At 49.0% G+C, this 19,307-nt stretch overlaps 1 protein-coding gene across 6 annotated transcripts in view; it reads left to right on the forward strand.

Moving 5' to 3' along the window:
• The window catches only part of Ezh1 (enhancer of zeste 1 polycomb repressive complex 2 subunit), a 36,787-nt gene that overhangs the window by 16,513 nt on the left and 967 nt on the right, over window positions 1-19,307 (forward strand). For all 6 annotated transcript variants that reach the window (XM_028856807.1, XM_028856805.1, XM_028856806.1 and 3 more), the window contains 14 exons: window positions 1,553-1,729; window positions 2,893-2,995; window positions 3,336-3,499; window positions 3,869-3,960; window positions 8,677-8,857; window positions 9,413-9,609; window positions 11,286-11,377; window positions 12,297-12,337; window positions 12,898-13,023; window positions 16,540-16,718; window positions 17,259-17,354; window positions 17,697-17,778; window positions 18,473-18,553; window positions 19,133-19,217. In XM_028856807.1, coding sequence (XP_028712640.1) covers window positions 1,553-1,729; window positions 2,893-2,995; window positions 3,336-3,499; window positions 3,869-3,960; window positions 8,677-8,857; window positions 9,413-9,609; window positions 11,286-11,377; window positions 12,297-12,337; window positions 12,898-13,023; window positions 16,540-16,718; window positions 17,259-17,354; window positions 17,697-17,778; window positions 18,473-18,553; window positions 19,133-19,217 — 1,696 coding nt within the window. The remainder of the gene's footprint in view (window positions 1-1,552; window positions 1,730-2,892; window positions 2,996-3,335; window positions 3,500-3,868; window positions 3,961-8,676; window positions 8,858-9,412; window positions 9,610-11,285; window positions 11,378-12,296; window positions 12,338-12,897; window positions 13,024-16,539; window positions 16,719-17,258; window positions 17,355-17,696; window positions 17,779-18,472; window positions 18,554-19,132; window positions 19,218-19,307) is intronic.

Raw genomic sequence — 19,307 nt, forward strand, 5'->3', positions numbered from 1 at the left:
TTTGTTTTATGTGTAAGATTTTGCCTGTGTCTGTGTACCATGTGCATGCAGTGCCCAAAGAGGCCAGAAGGGGGCAGTGGGTCCCCTTGGAACCCACGTTAGCCCTGTGAATGCTGGGTCCTGAGTCCTCTGGGTTGGTCCTCTTAACTTCTGTTGTAATTCTTTTTAAATTTTGTTTTAAAACATTTATTTTTGGGTGCAGTCCACACATGCCGCAGCATGGGTGTGGTGGTTGGTCAGAGAGTAGATTCTCTCCTTCCACCATGTGGGTGGGAGGGATTGAACCCAGGTCATCAGGCTTGGCAGCCTTTACCCAGTGAGCCGTCTGGCCAGCTCTTAGTTCTAATTCTAGAAAAGTTATCAGTGAATAAAAAGCAGGAAGAGGAGCTGGGCATGGTGGCACACCTTTGTAATCCCAGCTACTCAGGAGGCTGGGGCAGGAGGATTGCAAATTCGAAGTCTGCTTAAGGCTACAGAGGAAGTTCGATGCCAGGTTGGGCAATCTAGTGAGAAAAAGAAAAAGAAAGAAAGAAAAAGACTGGGTATGTAGCTCAGTGGTAGAGTGAATGCCTACCCTGTCCACAATCCTGAGTTCAGTCCTCACTACTAAAGAGAGAAGTGTGGAGAGAAGAGACTCACCATGAATTTGTCAACCAATAGCCCTACCTACTCTTGACAATTGTGGGTGCTCTTTTGCTAATATTCAAATATATTATACATCCACAGCACCCTCTAGTGTTCAAAGATATTCTTTCATGTTGCAGTATAACCATGAAGTACGATTTTAGGAAAAAATGCTGTCTTGATGAAGAGAAGTTACTGTTGAAACATTAGCACAAAGCCAAGTGAATTTTCACTTTGCTGTTATCTCTCTGCCTTGCTTGGGATTGTTGGCATACCTTTGTTGTTGTTTGGTGTTTGGAGACAGGGTTTCTGTGCTTAACAGCCCTGACTCTCCCGAACTCACTCTGAGATCTGCCTGCCTTTGCTTCCTGAACATTGGGATTAAAAGTGTGGTGCCCAGCTTGCTGTTGAGATTGTTGAACCATGAATACACTGTTAGCAGTGGCCACAGACATGGAATATTTCAATAAGAGTAAAATCTCTAACTTGGTTTTCCACTTAGCCAGCTAACTGCTGCAGTTGTTCAAGCTAATCAAATGATACCCCTAAACCTCAGGAGGGAGTGTAAGAAAGCCTACCTAAATGCTGGGGATGTGGCTGGTATGATGTTTATGGATGTTATGGACGTTAGGAGTGTTTGCACTGCATAAAACCAGATATGGTAACACACACCTGGAATCCCAGCACTCAAGGCGAGCTTGGGATACAGGAGACCTGTTATAGGCCTGCCTGTCCTAGAACTCACTATAGAGACCAGACTGGCCTCAAACTTGTAGAGATCCACCTGCCTCTGCCTCCCAAGTGCTGGGATTAAAGGTGTGTGCCACCACACCTGACAAGACCCTGTCTTAAAGGGGGGAAAAAAACTACCTAGGAAGGTGACCGGAGTGTGGGGCGACCAGCACTCACCTTTCTCCTTGTGTTTCAGAGATGATCCCTGGGTCTGTTCTGATCAGCGATGCCGTGTTCCTGGAGCTGGTCGATGCCCTCAATCAGCACTCAGATGAGGAAGAGGAAGGGCACAATGACCCCTCAGATGGGAAGCAGGACGGCAGCAAAGAGGATCTGCCAGTGACAAGAAAGCGGAAGCGCCACGCCATGGAAGGTGCAGAGCCCACAGGCTGCCTGAGTTGAGGAGGACAGGGAAGAAGGAAACCTTAAAGCCTATTGCTCTTTAAGAACCGTTTATGCTTCTCATTGGTCTGCTTGAAAGAGAAATAGAGTCATTAACTGATAGCTTCAGCCGACTGTGAACTAGCCGAAGCAGGAAAACCTCTGGAATGATCGGTGCTGTTAGTTTCTAACCCTAATGTGTTTGGAAAATCTGGGAAGGGATAAAGGAGAAAATAAAATTACACTACAATCTTGCTACGTAGGAATAATCAGATTTTCAATTCCTTGTAGATTTTAAATTGTACATGTATAAATCAGCATGCTCATGCAAAATTGAGACTGTGTGGGTGTGTGATATAAACTTTTATCTTCTTAATTTAATTTTATGAATATTTTCCATGTCACTAGTATTTAATTTGATATTACTGGGCTGCAGAGATAGCTCAGTGGTTAAAGTTCTTGTTCTGCAAGCATGAGGACCGGAGTCCAGATCCCCAGAATCCCATGTAAATGCAGGACGGGTGTGGTAGCATGTCTGTAATTCCAGCCTTCAAAGGTGCAGACAGGATCCCCAGGACAAACTGGCTGGGGAGACTCAGCCAGTGAATAAGGTGGAGAGCAATAGAGGAAGGTGGGTCCAGACACTAACCTCAGGACCTCACCTGCAGGTGCATGCACGCCCACACATGTGTGCCCACATATGCAAACATGCACCCATACCCATGCACACACACAAAAAAATGGAAAAAAGAGCTGGACGGTGGTGGCGCACACCTTTAATCCCAGCACTCGGGAGGCAGAGCCAGGCAGATCTCTGTGAGTTCGAGGCCAGCCTGGTCTACAGAGCGAGATCCAGGAGAGCTACAAAGCTACAAAGAAACCCTGTCTGGGGGTGGGGGAGACACGGACAGACACAGAGACTATTGAATTACTAAGTTATACTGTGTGATTTAATTCTATGTCGGGGGTAGTGTCTCTTCCTATGAGAGTTCCAGTGTGTCTGTCTTGTTCTTCAGCACCGATGCTATGGTAGGACAGTTGTCCGTACGGTTGATGTTTGGATGAGCACAGCAGCGCTCACCATTGTGCTGTGGCAAAGAGAACAATTCCAGTAGCTCTGTCCGCACTCAGACATTTGCTGTCGTTTCAATGCAGGCAACAAAAAGAGTTCCAAGAAGCAGTTCCCCAATGACATGATCTTCAGTGCCATTGCTTCCATGTTCCCCGAGAACGGCGTCCCCGATGACATGAAGGAGAGGTGTGTGGACACAGCCTTACCAAGCTCTTTGTTGTTGTTGTTAATAAAGACCCTGTGGACGCTGAGCCGTGCTTTGCCTGCACTTCTGGCTTTCTTGCTTACTCACCTCTCGGTGCCCTTTGCCGAGTTAGGGATCATTCTGTGACTGCTCTTGAGGACGTCTGGGCAGAGAACTTACCCCGTCCTTCTGGGTCCTTGCACCAGCACTGTACTGGCCAAGCCTCCTCCTTACTTTGACTCTTGTGCTTGTTTACCATCTCCTGCCCCACCGAGCCTATAGACACCGCCCTTCCTCCTCCCTTGGCGGTTTCCTGGAGAGGAGTGCTCTCTTTTCTTACAGGTATCGGGAGCTGACGGAGATGTCCGACCCCAACGCCCTTCCCCCACAGTGCACACCCAACATCGATGGCCCCAACGCCAAGTCCGTGCAGCGGGAGCAGTCTCTACACTCTTTCCACACCCTTTTCTGCCGCCGCTGCTTCAAATACGACTGCTTCCTCCACCGTGAGTGCGGCTACCCTATGTGCGGTCCTCCCTCCTCCCGTCCCTCCTTCCCTGGGTCCTGCTTCCTCTGTGTGTGTGGCATTCTCAGCCCCGGCTGGGGTGAGGGCTTTGCAGAGGGCCAGCTCTGTCTTTATTTGTTCCCAGACAGTGTGATGTGACAGGTACAGCCTAATTAAGCACCATGATTGTTGTCCCTTGGTGCCTTCTGGCTTTGGAAGGATGGTGTTGCTATCAGAACTAAATTTTGTGTACCTTGCCGGTCACCTTTCATGTGAAGTCCGCACCTGCCCACGCTCCTAACTCAAGTTTCCTGCTTCCTCCTGTCAAATGGCGAGAGCCCAGGAAACAGGGCAGCCTTTTGTTTTCCAGCTTTCCATGCGACTCCTAATGTATATAAACGCAAGAACAAAGAAATCAAGATTGAACCAGAACCATGTGGCACAGACTGCTTCCTTTTGCTGGTAGGTTCTTAAGCTGTTCTGGCATTGTTAACTTGTTTCAAGTCGAGCAGGAAATGGTCCTTGAGCTTTCTGTGTCTAGGAACACAAGCTAAGGGAGTCAGTCCACGGCACTGCAGGAATCCTTTATTTATTTATTTATTTTGGTTTTTGGAGACAGAGTTTCTCTGTGTAACAGTCCTAGCTGTCTTGGAACTAGCTCTGTAGACCAGGCTGGCCTCTAACTCACGGAGATCCGCCTGCCTCTGCCTCCCAAGTGTGCCACCACCGCCCGGCTCTCTTCAGAAGTTTTAATGAGCTCCCCAGATGTGGTAGGCCATTGTAGTCTTCCTGTAAGGGTAATTGAGAAAGGTTGGATGAACATTAATAAAGGCCTTTCTGCTCTAAATATCACCTACTGAGAGTCTGAGACTATTGTTACATTTAGAACAGAGAGGGCTGTACATGTGTGTCAGGGCTAGGGTACTAGGCACCACCAAAGGGAAAAAAAAAATGGAGTAAAGTGTGCCTGCCTGCGTGCGTGCGTGCGTGCGTGCGTGCGTGCGCCCGTCCTATATATAAATGCTGTCTTTTCTGATGTCTCTGTAAATACATCCAGCCACAGGAAGAGGAGCACAGGAAGGGACTGGTTCTTGTGTCCAGTCTCATGACCCTCACTGATGGACAGGTCTTTTGTGGCTGCATAAATCATCCTGTGGATCTAAGGGACCCAGATCAGTTACAGCATGGACCCACATCTGCTACTTGTCACCCAAAAGCCAATGCTTAGAACACAAGACAAAGTTGGTGGGAAGCAGATCAGTTTTACTCAGCCGCTGACTGGCGTCCTGAGGCTGTGGGGGAGGTAACTTAAGACCCCATTTCCAGGTGGTAGTGGTGCATTTCTTTAATCCCAGTACTCGGGAGGCAGGGGCAGGCAGATCTTTGAGTTCCAGGACAGCCGGGGCTACACAGAAAAACACCGCCTCAGGAAACACCTTATTTAAAAAAAAAAAAATCTAAGGGACACAAAGGGCTTACAGGGAGGGAAAGAAGAATGGGCAGGAAGGCCGTTTGCTGACTGGGACTTGTCATTCAGGGAGTGTCCTCCTTTGTTCTCGGACAGGCACATCTCAGTGCTCCCCAACCTGTGATTGTCCATAGAGTTAGTCACATAGGGTGTTATGACTTCTAGCCTTTGGAGTAATCCAGTTTCCGGGAGGAGATGCACAGTGCTAAACAGTAATGGCAGATATTCTGGATTCTGTAAGTGCAAAGAAAGATTATTTAGCAGGTAACGTCTCATCTTTAGGATTTAGAATGTTGGGCAGATGCAAAGGAAAGGGGAAGGAAAAGTCACTCCCAGAGACTGCTGAAAGGGACCACCGTTCACTTCCTTACTACCGCCCTTCATTCATTCTGGCTGCTGAGTGCTATCTGGCGGCAGAGATGGAGGACTGGGGAGCAGAAGAGGAGGTGTGCAGTACTTTGCTGAAGGGGTAGCCAAGACGTCATTGGAGTGTGTGTAATCCAATGCTCTCATTGTTCTTATTAGGAGTGTTAGTTCTGATCTTAAAATTACTTCAAGGATAAGTCTGATTCCAGATAGCATCTCAGAAATAGACATAAAAGCCACATTTTTTTTTTCTTTTAGAACCCACTAAGTCCAAGCAGCCAGCATTCCGAGAAGATAGAGATGGGGTTACTGCCTGAGGGCCCCACATCCAAACCCTCAGAAGCACAAAGGGTGGAAATCAGGAACCAGGAGGCAGGGATGGAGGGAGGGAGGGCTGTGTGTGCTGATGAGATCTTAGTCATCTGGGCCGTGGGTTCTCTTCGCACTGACTGGCGTGTCTCAGTGGGTCGTGGGCTTCTGAGGCTAGTTTCTGTAGTTCTGTACGCAGACGCGTTTCAGTCGTTTGAGTGTGGGGTGAGGCGTGCATAGCGCATGTGTGGAGGTCAGAGGAAAGCTTTGAGGAGTTGGTTCTCTCCTACTGTGTGAGTCCTAGGGGTGGAACTCGGGTCAGCAGGCTCGTGCAGCAGTTATGTCGGCCCACTGAGCTCCTGCCCAGACACACTGCTTTTAACCCTCAGCAGTCCACGTGATTCGAGAGAAGTGATGTACAAAACAGAACAGCAATAAGAACTTTTATACCTACTGGTGTAATCTGAAGATCACCAGATAGTCTTAGGTTCTGTAAATCTGCAGTGAGATTATCAATTGCTTGAGGTGACCGTGGAGAGGGGGTGGGGTAGAGTACTTGTCAGAGCAGCTCCCAGAGGAGGGTCACTATTCAGCTCTCCACATAGTAGACTGTGCCCAGGCAAAGGATGTAGTTAGTACCTTGATACAGTGTCTGTCCTCGATAAAACAATGGAAAGTCAGGTGCCTTCGGGAACATCTTTAGCAGGGTAACAGAAGGGACGTGGCAGAAAACATTTCTTGTTGCTCACCTGGAGTGGGCTGTATGGTTATAGCAAAAAAGAAAGGATAAGTCAGCTTCCTCCGACTCCTGCATTAAGTCAATCCTGTGCGTGAAGCAGCCCCGTGCTGCGCCCTACCATGCATCATCTGTTAACCCTCATGACCGCCCGCGGGCCCCCCCCCAGGTAGAAGAATTTAGGGGTTATAAAAGTCAGATACTCTGCATAGAGTGTGTTAATAAGTCAGTGTTTATAGCATTTTTGAGGTTCAGGCCCTGATGTAAATCCATAGCCCAGGCTTTTTTAATTACTCCAGGCGTTTCCCCCAATGTAATGTCAACATTTTAGCACGTACATAACTCGAAAGGACATCATCCTTCTCAGAGTCACACTCAGAAACCCCGTGCGTGTCTGTTTAGTTTCAGATAGCCAGATGTGAAAATTCAGATGTGCTGGGCTCTCTTCCCCCAGCCTTTGCTTTTCCTTACAGACAGTGCCTTTAATTATAACAAGATGTCTGTCCCCTCCAAAGCAAGGCTTCAGAAGGTTAACTCAGTTGTTCTGTCCATTGAAAGCTTCAGTAGAAGGCACAGGAAGGAGACAAACCAGTGCTTGTCAGTTTTCCTTTAACTTTTTAACAGTGCTGAGACTTGAACTTAGATCCTTGTGAGTGCTAGGCCAGTGCTCTGAGCTGTTCCCAGCTCATTCTCACTTTGTATTAAGAACTTTTTGTTTTCAGACTAGTTTCAAATATGGCTGAAGCTGGCCTGAACTCAAGAGCCTGCTTCAGCCCCCCAAATGCTGGGGTTGCAGGCCTGCACCACCACCACACCTCCACCTTTTTGGGGTGTGGGAGGTATGAGGGGAAGCTGGTTTTCTTAGGCAGAATTTCATGTCGCTCAGACTCACTATGTAGCTGGGGCTAGCCTTGAAAGTCCTGACTCTCTGCCTCTGCTTCCATGTGCTGGGGTCACCACAATATCAGCTTTGCACCCAGCTCTGAAATAACATTTTTTAATGTACAAAGAAATCAAATAGGCCTTCCTGGATTTGAAATATTTTTCTGTCTTTACCTAAATATGTGTGGGGAGTTTGGGGATTAAATCCAAGGCATCATACTTGCTACTTACGTCTCTTGCTGTGAGCCACATCCCTAGCCTCTGTTTAGATTTCAAGCTCATATCATCCCATCAGAAACCATATTTGGCTATTAGATATTTTACTGTTTTTGCCTCAAATAATTTCATCATTCACTTCTTTTCGTGTTTGTTTTGAGACAAGGTCTCACTATGTTTCCCTTGCTGTCTGGGAGCTCATTCTGCAAACTCTCCTGACCTCAAACTTGCAGGAATCTGCCTGCCTCTGCCCCTCAAGTGCTGGTGTCCAGCCCTCGTTAACTTCTTTTTGGAAGTTCAGTCTTGTGAGATGATCTATATTTTGAACTCCTCAGTTCTTTCCTCAGAGCATCACTTGCCTTACTCTTTGATCCTAGGATTCTCACAAGTTACCTCTGCAGGTTGGTTTGGTTTATGATAAGCAGTACTTTGGGCTAATTTTTTATAGGGTTCAGCTGTCGCTCGGTGGTAGATAGAGCACTTGTCTACATGTACAAAGCCTTGACTTTGTTTCCCAGCACTGGAAAAAGGAAGAAAAGGACAGAATATAAGCAACCAATGCTGTGTATTTCACGTAGTGGGGAGGTGTGTGCTATCAACACAGTGTATTTATTCTTCAGAAACAGGTAGAAGTCTGTAGGAACCAGTTGTGACCAAGCTGAGTTAGTTCATGCATTCCTCGAAGTCTCACATGTAGATTCAGGGAGAAGCTTCGGAATTCAATCGTGATTATGTTCTCATCCAGAGACTGCACATGGATGACTGAAACACACATGGATGACCGAAACAGGCTCTGTGGTCATACGTCAGGGCAGAGACCTAGGGGAAGAAGCCCTGATGCCTGGGTCTGCTCTGCAACATGAGCTGCATTTCCTAAAGCCGGCTTCGTCCCCTCTGACCCTCATTTCATCTGCAGGAGATGTTCTCAAATTCCAGATAGTTAACACAAGATGCATTTCATGTATTACTCAAAGCTGGCCATGTGTAGATTACGTCTTTTAAGACTAGATGGCACCTCTTTTGTGAAGAGGGTGTTGTTTCCTCCGTGTTTTGCGTTGTTTAGCCACAGTCATAATATGGTCGCACTTACACGGCACAGATAAAAACCAAAGTATCATTATAGATGAAGCTTTGTGATGGTGGCATCAGCCCGGAGACCCTGTGTCCATCCCTGTTTCCTACTGTAATGTGTTCACCACAGGAAGGAGCAAAGGAGTATGCCATGCTCCATAACCCTCGGTCCAAGTGCTCTGGGCGCCGCCGGCGAAGGCACCACGTGGTCAGTGCGTCCTGCTCTACCACATCGGGCTCTGCTGTGGCTGAGACTAAAGAAGGAGACAGCGACAGGGACACAGGCAATGACTGGGCCTCCAGTTCTTCAGGTGAGCAGAGGACCAGGCTCAGTGCCCAGCTCTTTATCGATAGATATAACCTAGAAACTGTTCATTCTGGCGGGGCGGTGGTGGCGCACGCCTTTAATCCCAGCACTCGGGAGGCAGAAGCAGGTGGATCTCTGAGTTCGAGGCCAGCCTGGTCTACAGAGTGAGTTCTAGGACAGCCAAGGCTACACAGAGAAACCCTTTCTTGGAAAACCAAAACAGAAAACCAAAACCAAAAAACTATTAATTTCTTTTCTACCAGTTTACCTGGAAGCAGTGAAAGTGAGACACACACACACACACACACACACACACACACACACACACACACACACACACACACACAGAGCGCTAGCTATGTGGGCCAAGCTAGCCTCACTCGTGTTATGATCCTGCCCACTGCCTGGATTTGCAGGAGTGTCCCGTGGAATGGAGCAGCTAATGAATGTTTCCGTTCCTAACTCGTCTCCTTTTCAAATCAGAAAGACAGACTTCTGACACAGGAACTGCCGACAGCTGCATCCCACATGTTTCTGTTTTTCTCCCGTTCCTTCCCAGAGGCTAACTCTCGCTGTCAGACCCCCACGAAGCAGAAAGCCAGTCCAGCCCCACCTCAGCTCTGTGTTGTGGAAGCCCCCTCAGAGCCCGTGGAGTGGACTGGAGCTGAAGAATCTCTTTTCCGAGTCTTCCATGGCACCTACTTCAACAACTTCTGCTCCATAGCCAGGCTTCTGGGGACAAAGACATGCAAGCAGGTACTTCCTGAGAGCAGCTGGATGAATGTGGGCCCCGCTCTCCTCATTGCTCATCTCCACAAACCGTCCGCTCTCTTCCTTGCCCTGTATCTAGTGTGTGATTTGTGTGCAAGACAGAAAGAGAGAGAGACTATGTGTGCGTGCAATTTTTTTGAGGCAGGTTTGACTGGCCTAGAGCTCACTCTGTAGCCCAGGCTGGCCTCGAACTCACAGAGATCCACTGCCTCTGCCTCCCAAGTGCTGGGATCAAAGACGTGCGCCACCACACCCAGCCCTTCTTCACATACTTTATTCCAGGTTTCCTATCACTAGGTTTTCTAATTGCCACCCCCAATACCTGGGCGCAGACCTCAGCCTTTTCGCTCTTACCATCCCTGGAAATGCAGTTTGACAGCAGCCCCTGATGCTCCAGAGGCAAGAAAAGACTGCAGACCGATAAGATGGCTCTGCAGGTAACGGCGCATGATGACCCAAGTTCAATCCCCAGGACCCACACATTAGGAGAGAACCAACTATTCATAGTCCCTCAGCCTTCACACTTACACTGCAGTCCTACATGCATATACCATGAATAAATGAAGATGAAATTAAATTCTTCAAGAAAAAAGATGACAGGAAGAAAAACACAGACCGGAAGCGAGAGTCGGGTATCTGAGCCAGTCTGTCCAGCAAGAAGGGGCCCAGTGCCAGATCCCCGATCACATGGCTCCCTGACTCCTGCAGGTCTCTGTAGTCTTTTGCAAGGAGCACACTCTCAAGGATTGCTAGGCCTGGTATTTCAGAAGGGCTTGAGAACCTGCTTCTGCTCCTTCATGTGACTGGTGGAGAGAACCGTGAGCAGAAGGGATTGGACTTCCATTTTGGAACCCTTATCTGTTTCCTTGCCACACAGATTCTTTTTTAATTTTATTATTATTAGTGTGTGTGTGTGTGTGTGTGTGTGTGTGTGTGTGTGTGTGTGTGGTGTATAGTGTGTAAGTGTGCATGTACTGGAGCAGTTCTGTGGAGAGCAGAGAACAACTTTTGGGAGTTGGTACTTTCCTTAAACAATAGGATCTGTGGACCAATCTCAGGTCATCCGGTTGCCTGGCAATTGCTTTTCCTACTGAGCCATCTTGCCACCTCACAGTCTGTAAAATGATGTTTAGTTTTTTTAAGGCATCTTTTCCTGGTACTGTGTATAGTTTTCACAGACTATCACAAGGTTCCATAGTCTAAGATGGAGTAAATAGGGAAGAGAGGGACAGGAGACTAAGAAGAAATGCTGTAAAGGAAGAAGCGTGTGGAAGAGGAGCCAGCCTTCCTGAAGTGCTGCCCTGACGGACAGCCAACAGAGGGAGCTGGTGCTTAGCCTAGTGACAGCCTTCCCATCAGGCCTCACTCAGCACCTGCCATGCCCTTCCTAAACGAGCAGTTCATTGTGTTTGCAGGATGGGCGATGAAAGCCAGTGACGATGGACAGCAGTGCTGTGTTTAGTAACTCTGCTCCGAGTCTAAGTAAACCTCAGAGCCGGTGATCCCTACCCCAGCCACACCTGTTTCTCTCAGACTAAAAAGAAGCCCAGTTAGCTGTTTGCAACCCCAGACCCTTAAAGAGCCCAGCACCTGCCCGGTCACTTGACTGGTCACCTGGCCCCAGAGGTGTGACAGACAGGTCCTGTGGGTTTCTCTTGCAGGTCTTCCAGTTTGCCGTCAAGGAGTCGCTCATCCTGAAGCTGCCGACGGATGAGCTCATGAACCCTTCCCAGAAGAAGAAAAGAAAACACAGGCAAGGGCAACAGGAACCCTTACAGCCCTGTCGTCTGTGCTCTGACCTCTCCGTATCACCCCTGGCTCTCTCTTGGCCACGCACTGCACTGGGCAGCGGCAGCCTATCTGATTGGGACACTTAGATGAGAGCCAGTGTCCTCAGACCCCCTGAGAATCTGCGACTAGGGCAGCTCTTCCCTTTTGTCCACACTGAGGACTTTTGGGCTGGCTGGCTGGTTTTTCTTTTGCGTTTCTAGCCAGTAGGACATGGCTGGCCTGTAGCTCTGTGCTAAGATTGCTTCCCCTTCTTGGGTGGGGACCATCTTCTCCACTTGTCAACTCTGAGGAGTTTGTTCCTTTTCTTTATCTGTGTATTTATATGTGTTGTTTTTCAGAGTTATATAACATGGTTTACTGTTTGGAAGTTGAAGAAAGTCAATAGCTGGGCATGGTTAATCCCAGTGCTCTAGAGGCAGAGGCAGATGGGCCTCTGTGAGTTCAAAGCCAGCCTGGTCTACATAGTGTCAGGCCAGCCAGGGCTACAGGGTGAAATCCTGTCTGGAAAATAAAATCACTCTGATAGCGGGGTTCCCTGATGTGTGTTACCAACCAAAGAAAGGAGGTAGCTCTGGCTCTAGCTACAGAGGAAGTCCTGCCACTCTTGAAAGCCTTTCCCACCTGCTGGCTTAAAGCTCTGCCTGGCAAAGGGGCGAAGGCAGGAAGAGGAAGAAGGAGCAGTGTGATAAGAGACAAGTTCCTGAGCTTTGCCTCCCGAGACAGGCTCTCGATCCGCGTCCCAGGTCGATGCCTCCTGTTAGGGAACTCGGGGAGGTACCTCGCAGTTGTCAAACTATCCGTCAGAGCAGGGCACGCTGTCGTTTGTCTGCATCTGCAGAGGACCGTGACACAGACCTGCCCCATCTCTCTCTGTCTCCTAGGTTGTGGGCCGCACACTGCAGGAAAATCCAGCTGAAGAAAGGTGGGTTCAGTTGAAGAAAGGTGGAGAGTAGATCAGAGTAGAGCATGTGCTTAGCATGTCCAGGGTCATGGGCTCCATCCTAGGCACCATTCACACACACACACACACACACACACACACACACACACACACACACAGGCCTCACCCTGCGGTTATCACCCTGCCACACCTAGAGCTCTCTTGTTGACCCTGGCTGCTTCTGCAGATTGCAGATTTCTTTGCAGCGTCTTAAGGGCTGAGCCAGTGGCTACAGCTGAGATGCCCTCTCAGGAGATAACTCAAGGCCTTGCGGTCTCTGAGTTTTCTAGTGTGCTGTATGCCAGCACCAGACTTCTTTTCATGTTTAGAGTAGCTGCCTTGTTATCTCAGGCCATCTCACACCCTACCCACAAAGCAGATACCTCACGTGTTTGTGCTCAGGGGTCAGCCGCTTTATCCGGTGTTAAGTGTGTCCAAGGTCATGGTGGGAACACCCTGCCTTGACTGAAGCACTGGAACCTTTGGAGGGGAGGGCATCGGGGAGCCTGGTCACAGTGGTGTCCTGCTGTATTCTCTTCTAGATAACTCTTCTACACAGGTGTATAACTACCAACCCTGTGACCACCCGGACCGTCCCTGTGACAGCACCTGCCCCTGCATCATGACCCAGAATTTCTGTGAGAAGTTCTGCCAGTGCAGCCCAGACTGTAAGAGCACCCTGCTTTCACCGTCGTCTACTAGAGTGGGTGGCCTTGGAGTGTCCAGGCTCCCTCCTGCCCATAGCTGCCTGTAGATCCTTGATATCCCTTTGCTAGGCTTCAGGCATCCTACGGGGCAGGAAGGTGTGAACCGTCTGGAAAAGTTGGGGCTGGTTGGTTCTGTTTTTTAATTTTAAAGCGTTACTTTATTATTTTACGTAGATGAGTGTTTTGCCTGCATGTATGTCTGCACTGTGGGCATGCCTGTCGTCCTGTCCAAGGAGGTGAGAACAGGGAGTCAGACCGCCTGGAACCGGAGTCACAGACAGTTGTGAGCCGTTATGTGGGTGCTGGGAATCGAACCCAGGTCCTCTGGGGGAACAGCCAGTTCCTGCTGCTGAGTCATCTCCGTAGCCCCTACTCTACTCTATAACAGCGCCCCAATTCCTGGTCTCACCGAGCCTCTCCTCCTCCTCCCCCACCCACTTTCTGTATTTTCAAACAGTTTTCCTTTCCCCACCGCTTAGGTAGCTGAGATTACAGGTATGTGCCGCCTTCCCCAGCTGGGAAAGTCAAGTAGGGATTCCAGAAGCAGGAACTGGACACAGTGTTTCTCCCATCTCCTCCTTCCAGGGAGAACTGAGAAACAGGAGCTTTTCCTAAGGTGCACGCACAGTCTCCTCTTTAGGATGCTGTTTTTAAAAAGTGTTAGGGCTGGAGAGGTGGCTCAGTGGTTAAAAGCTCTTCTGGAGGACCTGAGTTTGGCTCCCAGCACCCACGTCAGGCAGCTCACCACCGCCTGTGAGTTTGGCTCCAGGAGATCTGACACCTTCTGTTCTCGGGCATCTGCACACACTTGACATACACACAAATAAAAATAAAAGTGGAAAAAAGGTTATATGGGTTGAGTGTGGTAGTGTGTAACTAACTAGGTCTGGAACTCTACTGTAGGAGTCTGAGGCAGGAGTATCAGAGTTCAAGGTCAACCTATGCTACTAATGAAACCATTTTTCAACAACCCCACCACCTCCAGATTTGTTTAGCTAGATAACCCTAGTGTTGGGAGAAAGGCAGGTGACTCACTTGAACCCAGACTAAAACCTTGCCTCCCTCACGAGAGAGAAGTGGAGAAGAAGGGAAGGGAGAGGAGGCAGAGAGAAAAAAGGGAAAGAGAAAGCAGCCAGTGCCAGTGGTTCAGCAGGTCAGGCAGAGCGAACTTGCCAGGAAGCCTGGGTTAGACCCCTGGAGCCAGGGATGAGAGGAGAGAGCTGCTTCCTGTTGTCTGTCTCTCACCTCCCTCCACATCTGAGTGGCAGGATGCGCCTACACCTGTGTGTGCACCCACCAAGTAAACAGAATTTAGAGAAAGTTTGAAGAACAGAGAAAAAATACATACAGAGAGTCCTTTTGGGATTTTGAGAGTTCTTGTATAACCCAGGCCTTACCTTGAACTCCTGATCCTCCTGCCCGTCCTTCCCAGCTGCTGGGATTACAGGTGTGTGCCACCACTCTGGACCCATGGAAAATTCTTTGTTTGTTTACTAACTGAAGACTGATTGGTTGTGGTTCTAGGGGTTGAATCAATGACTGTGTACTTGCAAGGCAAGCACTCTGTCTACACTCACCCCAGCTAGAGTTCTTTAGAACACATTGTTTTAGTATGTATTCATTGAGCAGGGGGTAAAGAGCCTTCATTTCCATATTAGCTGGAGTTTATTTTGTTGTTGTTTTGTATTTTGTTTTCTTTTTTTTTTTTTTGAGCTGAGGACCGAACCCAGGGCCTTGCCTAGGCAAACGCTCTACCACTGAGCTAAATCCCCAACCCAGTATTTTGCTTTCTTTTGAGACAGGGTTTCACTGTGCAGTCCTGGCTGGCCTCAAATTCACAGAGATCCGCCTGCCTCTGCCTCCTGAGTGCAGGGATTAAAGGTGTGCTCCACCATACTTAGCTGAGGAGTTTGACTATCTTGTAGGAGGAGCTAGGATGGGTAAAAGTGCATACTGTTCTTGTAGAATACCCTAGTTTTGTTCCCAGCACCCACATCAGGTAGCTTATAAGGAAATACAGCTTTAGCTCCAAGGGATCCAATGCCACCTTCTGGCCTCCAAGGGCTCTTGCACTCAGGTGCACATATTCACCCACAGATACACACATATAATTAAAATTAAAAGTAAGTATGTAGGGGGCTGGAGAGATAGTTCAGCAGTTAAAAGCAGAAAACCTGGATTCTGTTCCTAGCACTCTCCCAACTACCTGTAACTATAGCTCAGGGCTATCTAACGCCACCTTGTGTCCTCTGTGGATACTGCATGCATGTGTTGCACATAAATAAGCAAGCATACACATATACTCATAAAATATAAATAAATCTTTAAAAAGTAAGTATTTATATATATGTGTACGTACACACACACACACACACATACATATGGATGTATGTTTCTACATATATATCTGGTAAGAGACAGGAGTCTGGAGGTCAGCAGAAAATCAGTTCTCACTTTTTTTTTTTTTTTTTTTTTTTTTTTTTTTTTGGTTTTTCGAGACAGGGTTTCTCTGTGTAGCTTTGCACCTCTCTTGGATCTCACTCTGTAGCCCAGGCTGGCCTCGAACTCACAGAGATCCGCCTGGCTCTGCCTCCCGAGTTCTCACTTCTTATCCCACCTCACCTTTCCTGCTTCAGGCCATGCAGTTGACGGCAGCCTCTGGGCTTGCAGAAGGCTGTGCCGGGCAGCTGTGCTGTGACTGTCACCTAAGAAGGAACAGATAATGATCTTAGCCACAGTAGATAAGTGCTAGTGTTGGGGAGGGCTATGGGTGGAGGATGGTACAGAACGGATGCATTCAGTTCTCAAAATGATACTTGTTTTGATGAGGATTTACTGTGAAAAGCACTGATTTCATTTTCCGTGGGGTTCTCTCCACCTCGCTTCCAGATTCTGTCAACAAGGCTGAGAGGGGGCCCTGTTGGGTCTCACCTGCTTTTCTGTCTGTTGGACTTGAATGTTGGGAAGTAGTTCATAGTATGTGCGTCTGTGTAAGGGCGCTCATGCGTGTGTGTGCCTGTGTGTGTGTGTGCAGCCAGAGGTCAGCCTTGGGTGCCTTTTCTCAGGAGCCACTTACCTTGTGTTCTTAGATTCGATCTTTCACTGGAATTAAGAGCTTGCTCATTACGGTAAGGCTATCTGATGAGTGAGCTCCAGGTATCCATCTGTCTCTGCCTTCCCAGCTCTGGGGTTACGAGCACGTAGGTGCTGCCATGCCTGGCTTTTGTATGTGGGTTCTCCAGATCAGATCCAGTTTCTCATTTACATGGCAAGAACTTTACCAAATGAGCCGTCTCCTGATCCCTGAAGGAGGCACTTCATTGTCTACGGGGGAAAGGCCAGATGTTCAGGGGAAGGACCCTTCTGTCTCTTCTGCGAAGGGTTCTTGAACCTGCCCCATGTATTGCTCCGCTGTCCCTGAGTCTGGCCTGCGTCAGTGCGGGCCTGCTTCCTAACCATCCCCGTCTCCCCACTCAGGCCAGAACCGTTTTCCCGGGTGTCGCTGTAAGACCCAGTGCAATACCAAGCAGTGCCCTTGCTATCTGGCAGTACGCGAGTGTGACCCTGACTTGTGCCTCACCTGTGGGGCCTCAGAGCACTGGGACAGCAAGGTGGTGTCTTGCAAAAACTGCAGCATCCAGCGTGGCCTCAAAAAGGTGAGGTCTTTTCTTGGGTCTAGATCACAGTGGGAAAGAGGAAATGGTCCCAGGTGTCCTTGTTCCTTTGGCTCCTCGGAGAGTTTGCGTGTGAAAGTGCTTGACAAATTTTGTCAGTGGTCAAAGCAATCAAATTTTCAGTCCTGCCAAAAGGAGCAGAGGGGTTTGCACCATGGATGCTCACAATCTGTTCTCCTCTGGTGTTGGAGTTTCAGACTCTGTGCAAGGGAGGCAAGCGCTTTACTGCTGGACCCCAGTGGTGCCCCTTCTACCTCCTACACACAGTGCATGCCCAGACTCAGCCCGGGAGGTCCCCAAGGAAGAGGAAGAAAGTGTCCTGTTTCCCTCACCACTTCCAGTCCTTGCCCAGGCCCCCCAGCCTCCCACCCCCAAGAGCAGAATGGTTTGGACCCTTCTCTGTCTTCAGGTTCCCCTGACAGTTGGTAGTTGTTTCCACCTGCTCCCATCACACGTGTGCACATGCAGCTCACACCCACTCACGCCCTCCCTGTCACTAAGGCTTGCCTCCCTCTCCCCCAGCACCTGCTGCTGGCCCCTTCCGATGTGGCCGGATGGGGCACCTTCATCAAGGAGTCTGTGCAGAAGAATGAGTTCATTTCTGAATATTGTGGTGAGGTGAGTGCTCCAGCTTCAGCCCACATTCTCACTGGGAAGGTACCAACGAGAAGCTCTCTGATTTTCTGTGGGTTAGGCTTCTGTAAGTTAATCTCTAAATAACTCAGCCCAGTTTTCATGTGGCCTCTCAGGGGATCCCACAGAACTGTTTGCAGTCCGGAAACAGACCACTGTTTGTCAAGCATTGGTGTCTGGCTCTCCCCAGCCTTCACCCTGGTCAGCCTGGGTGGAGATGGGACTAGTGTAGCCCAAGCTTGCCGTCCTACACTTCCTCTCCCAGGCAGACAGGTGTACCTTGAGCAGGCAGCCTGACATCCTCTTGTTCCTTGTCTACTCCTCCAGCTCATCTCTCAGGATGAGGCTGATCGGCGAGGGAAGGTCTATGATAAATATATGTCCAGCTTCCTCTTCAACCTCAACAATGGTATGGCATGGCCTCCCTTTTATACCAAGGTGATCATATGCAAGTCTTGACACTAAGCAGCCTCTGCCGGAATCCAGGCTCAAATCTTTCCAACAGATACTTCAAGCAAAGTGCTGTGATTGAACTTGGGAACTCCACAGGCTCTGGTTCATGTCTGAGTTGTGTTTGGAATGGGAACACTGGGCACTTCCACTTGAGAAGTTGCCCTACCCAGTAGGTGGGAGGAGATCTAAAATGCCGAGGGAGGACCAAAGGGGATGCGCCCCGCGTGAGGAGGCAGGTCGTCCGCTTCTGTGACAGTCTGGGCTTCACATTCCCAGTGGACTGAAGTGTTTCCGTTGCCACTGAACTGGTTTTAATAGAGCTAAAGAAGTGTGGAACTGAAGCAGCGGGGCACGTGGTTCATCTCTGTAATCCCAGCACGTGAGGCTGAGACAAGAGAAATACCACGAATTGGAGGCCAGCCTGAGCTGCAAGTGGAGATCCTGTCTCCAGCAAACAAACAAAAAGGGGTACAGTGGCACACACACCCACAACAGTAGCAGGCTGAAGCATGAGGATTATGCCATCTGTTCTAGACCATTCTGGGCCACAGAGCTAGACCTTGTCTGTCCGTCTGTCCCTCCCCCGCCCCCTCAAAAAAGTGTAGCATTTCCTGGGACACTCATGGTTTTCTTTGATTTATGTCATGTAGATTTTGTAGTGGATGCTACCCGGAAAGGAAACAAAATTCGCTTTGCAAACCATTCAGTGAACCCCAACTGTTATGCCAAAGGTGAGTGAGTCTCCAGTAGCCTAGGAAGTGGGGTGGGCTAAATACCTCACGCACCGTGATTTTTATCCATCATTCAGCTTTCTTTAACTTTTGTTTTTTGTTGTTGGTTTGTTTTGTTTTGTTTTGTTTGAGACAGGGTGTCTCTGTGTAGCCCTGGCTGTCCTAGAACTAGCTCTGTAGATCGGGCTGGTCTCAAACTCAGAGATCTGCCTACCTCTCCCTTCTGAGTGCTGAGACTAAAGGCGTGCACCACTGCCGCCCAGCTCATCTTCAGGTTTTTCAGGGATACTCATGATTAATACCTGACATCATTCTAGGCCTCTCACTTTCATGCTTGGCTCTTTTCACTGACTACATTAAAAATGCTTTCCCACAATCGTGATTTAAAGGTCACTCTTTCCCCCAACGTCACTGGTTACAGTAGCAGATTCAGAAGCAGAGGGACAAATGCCGTCACGATTACTCTTCTTCCACTTGATTCTACTGGGGATTTGGAGAGTCAGCCCAGAGTCCCCCCAGGTGCAGGCCTGCAGTTAGAGTGACTAGGAAGACAGCCCGTCTTGTCCTTCCTCTTTGCAGTGGTCATGGTGAATGGAGATCACCGCATTGGGATCTTTGCCAAGAGGGCAATTCAGGCTGGTGAAGAGCTCTTCTTTGATTATCGGTGAGGTGGTCGGGAATGAGGCAGGAGTGGCTGGTAGAATCGCTTTGGGCCTTACAGCAGCTACCGTGGGTGGGGGAGAGGGTCTGGTTG

This window comes from Peromyscus leucopus, chromosome 8b (assembly GCF_004664715.2).
Source record: "Peromyscus leucopus breed LL Stock chromosome 8b, UCI_PerLeu_2.1, whole genome shotgun sequence".
Taxonomy (NCBI): Eukaryota; Metazoa; Chordata; class Mammalia; order Rodentia; family Cricetidae; genus Peromyscus; species Peromyscus leucopus.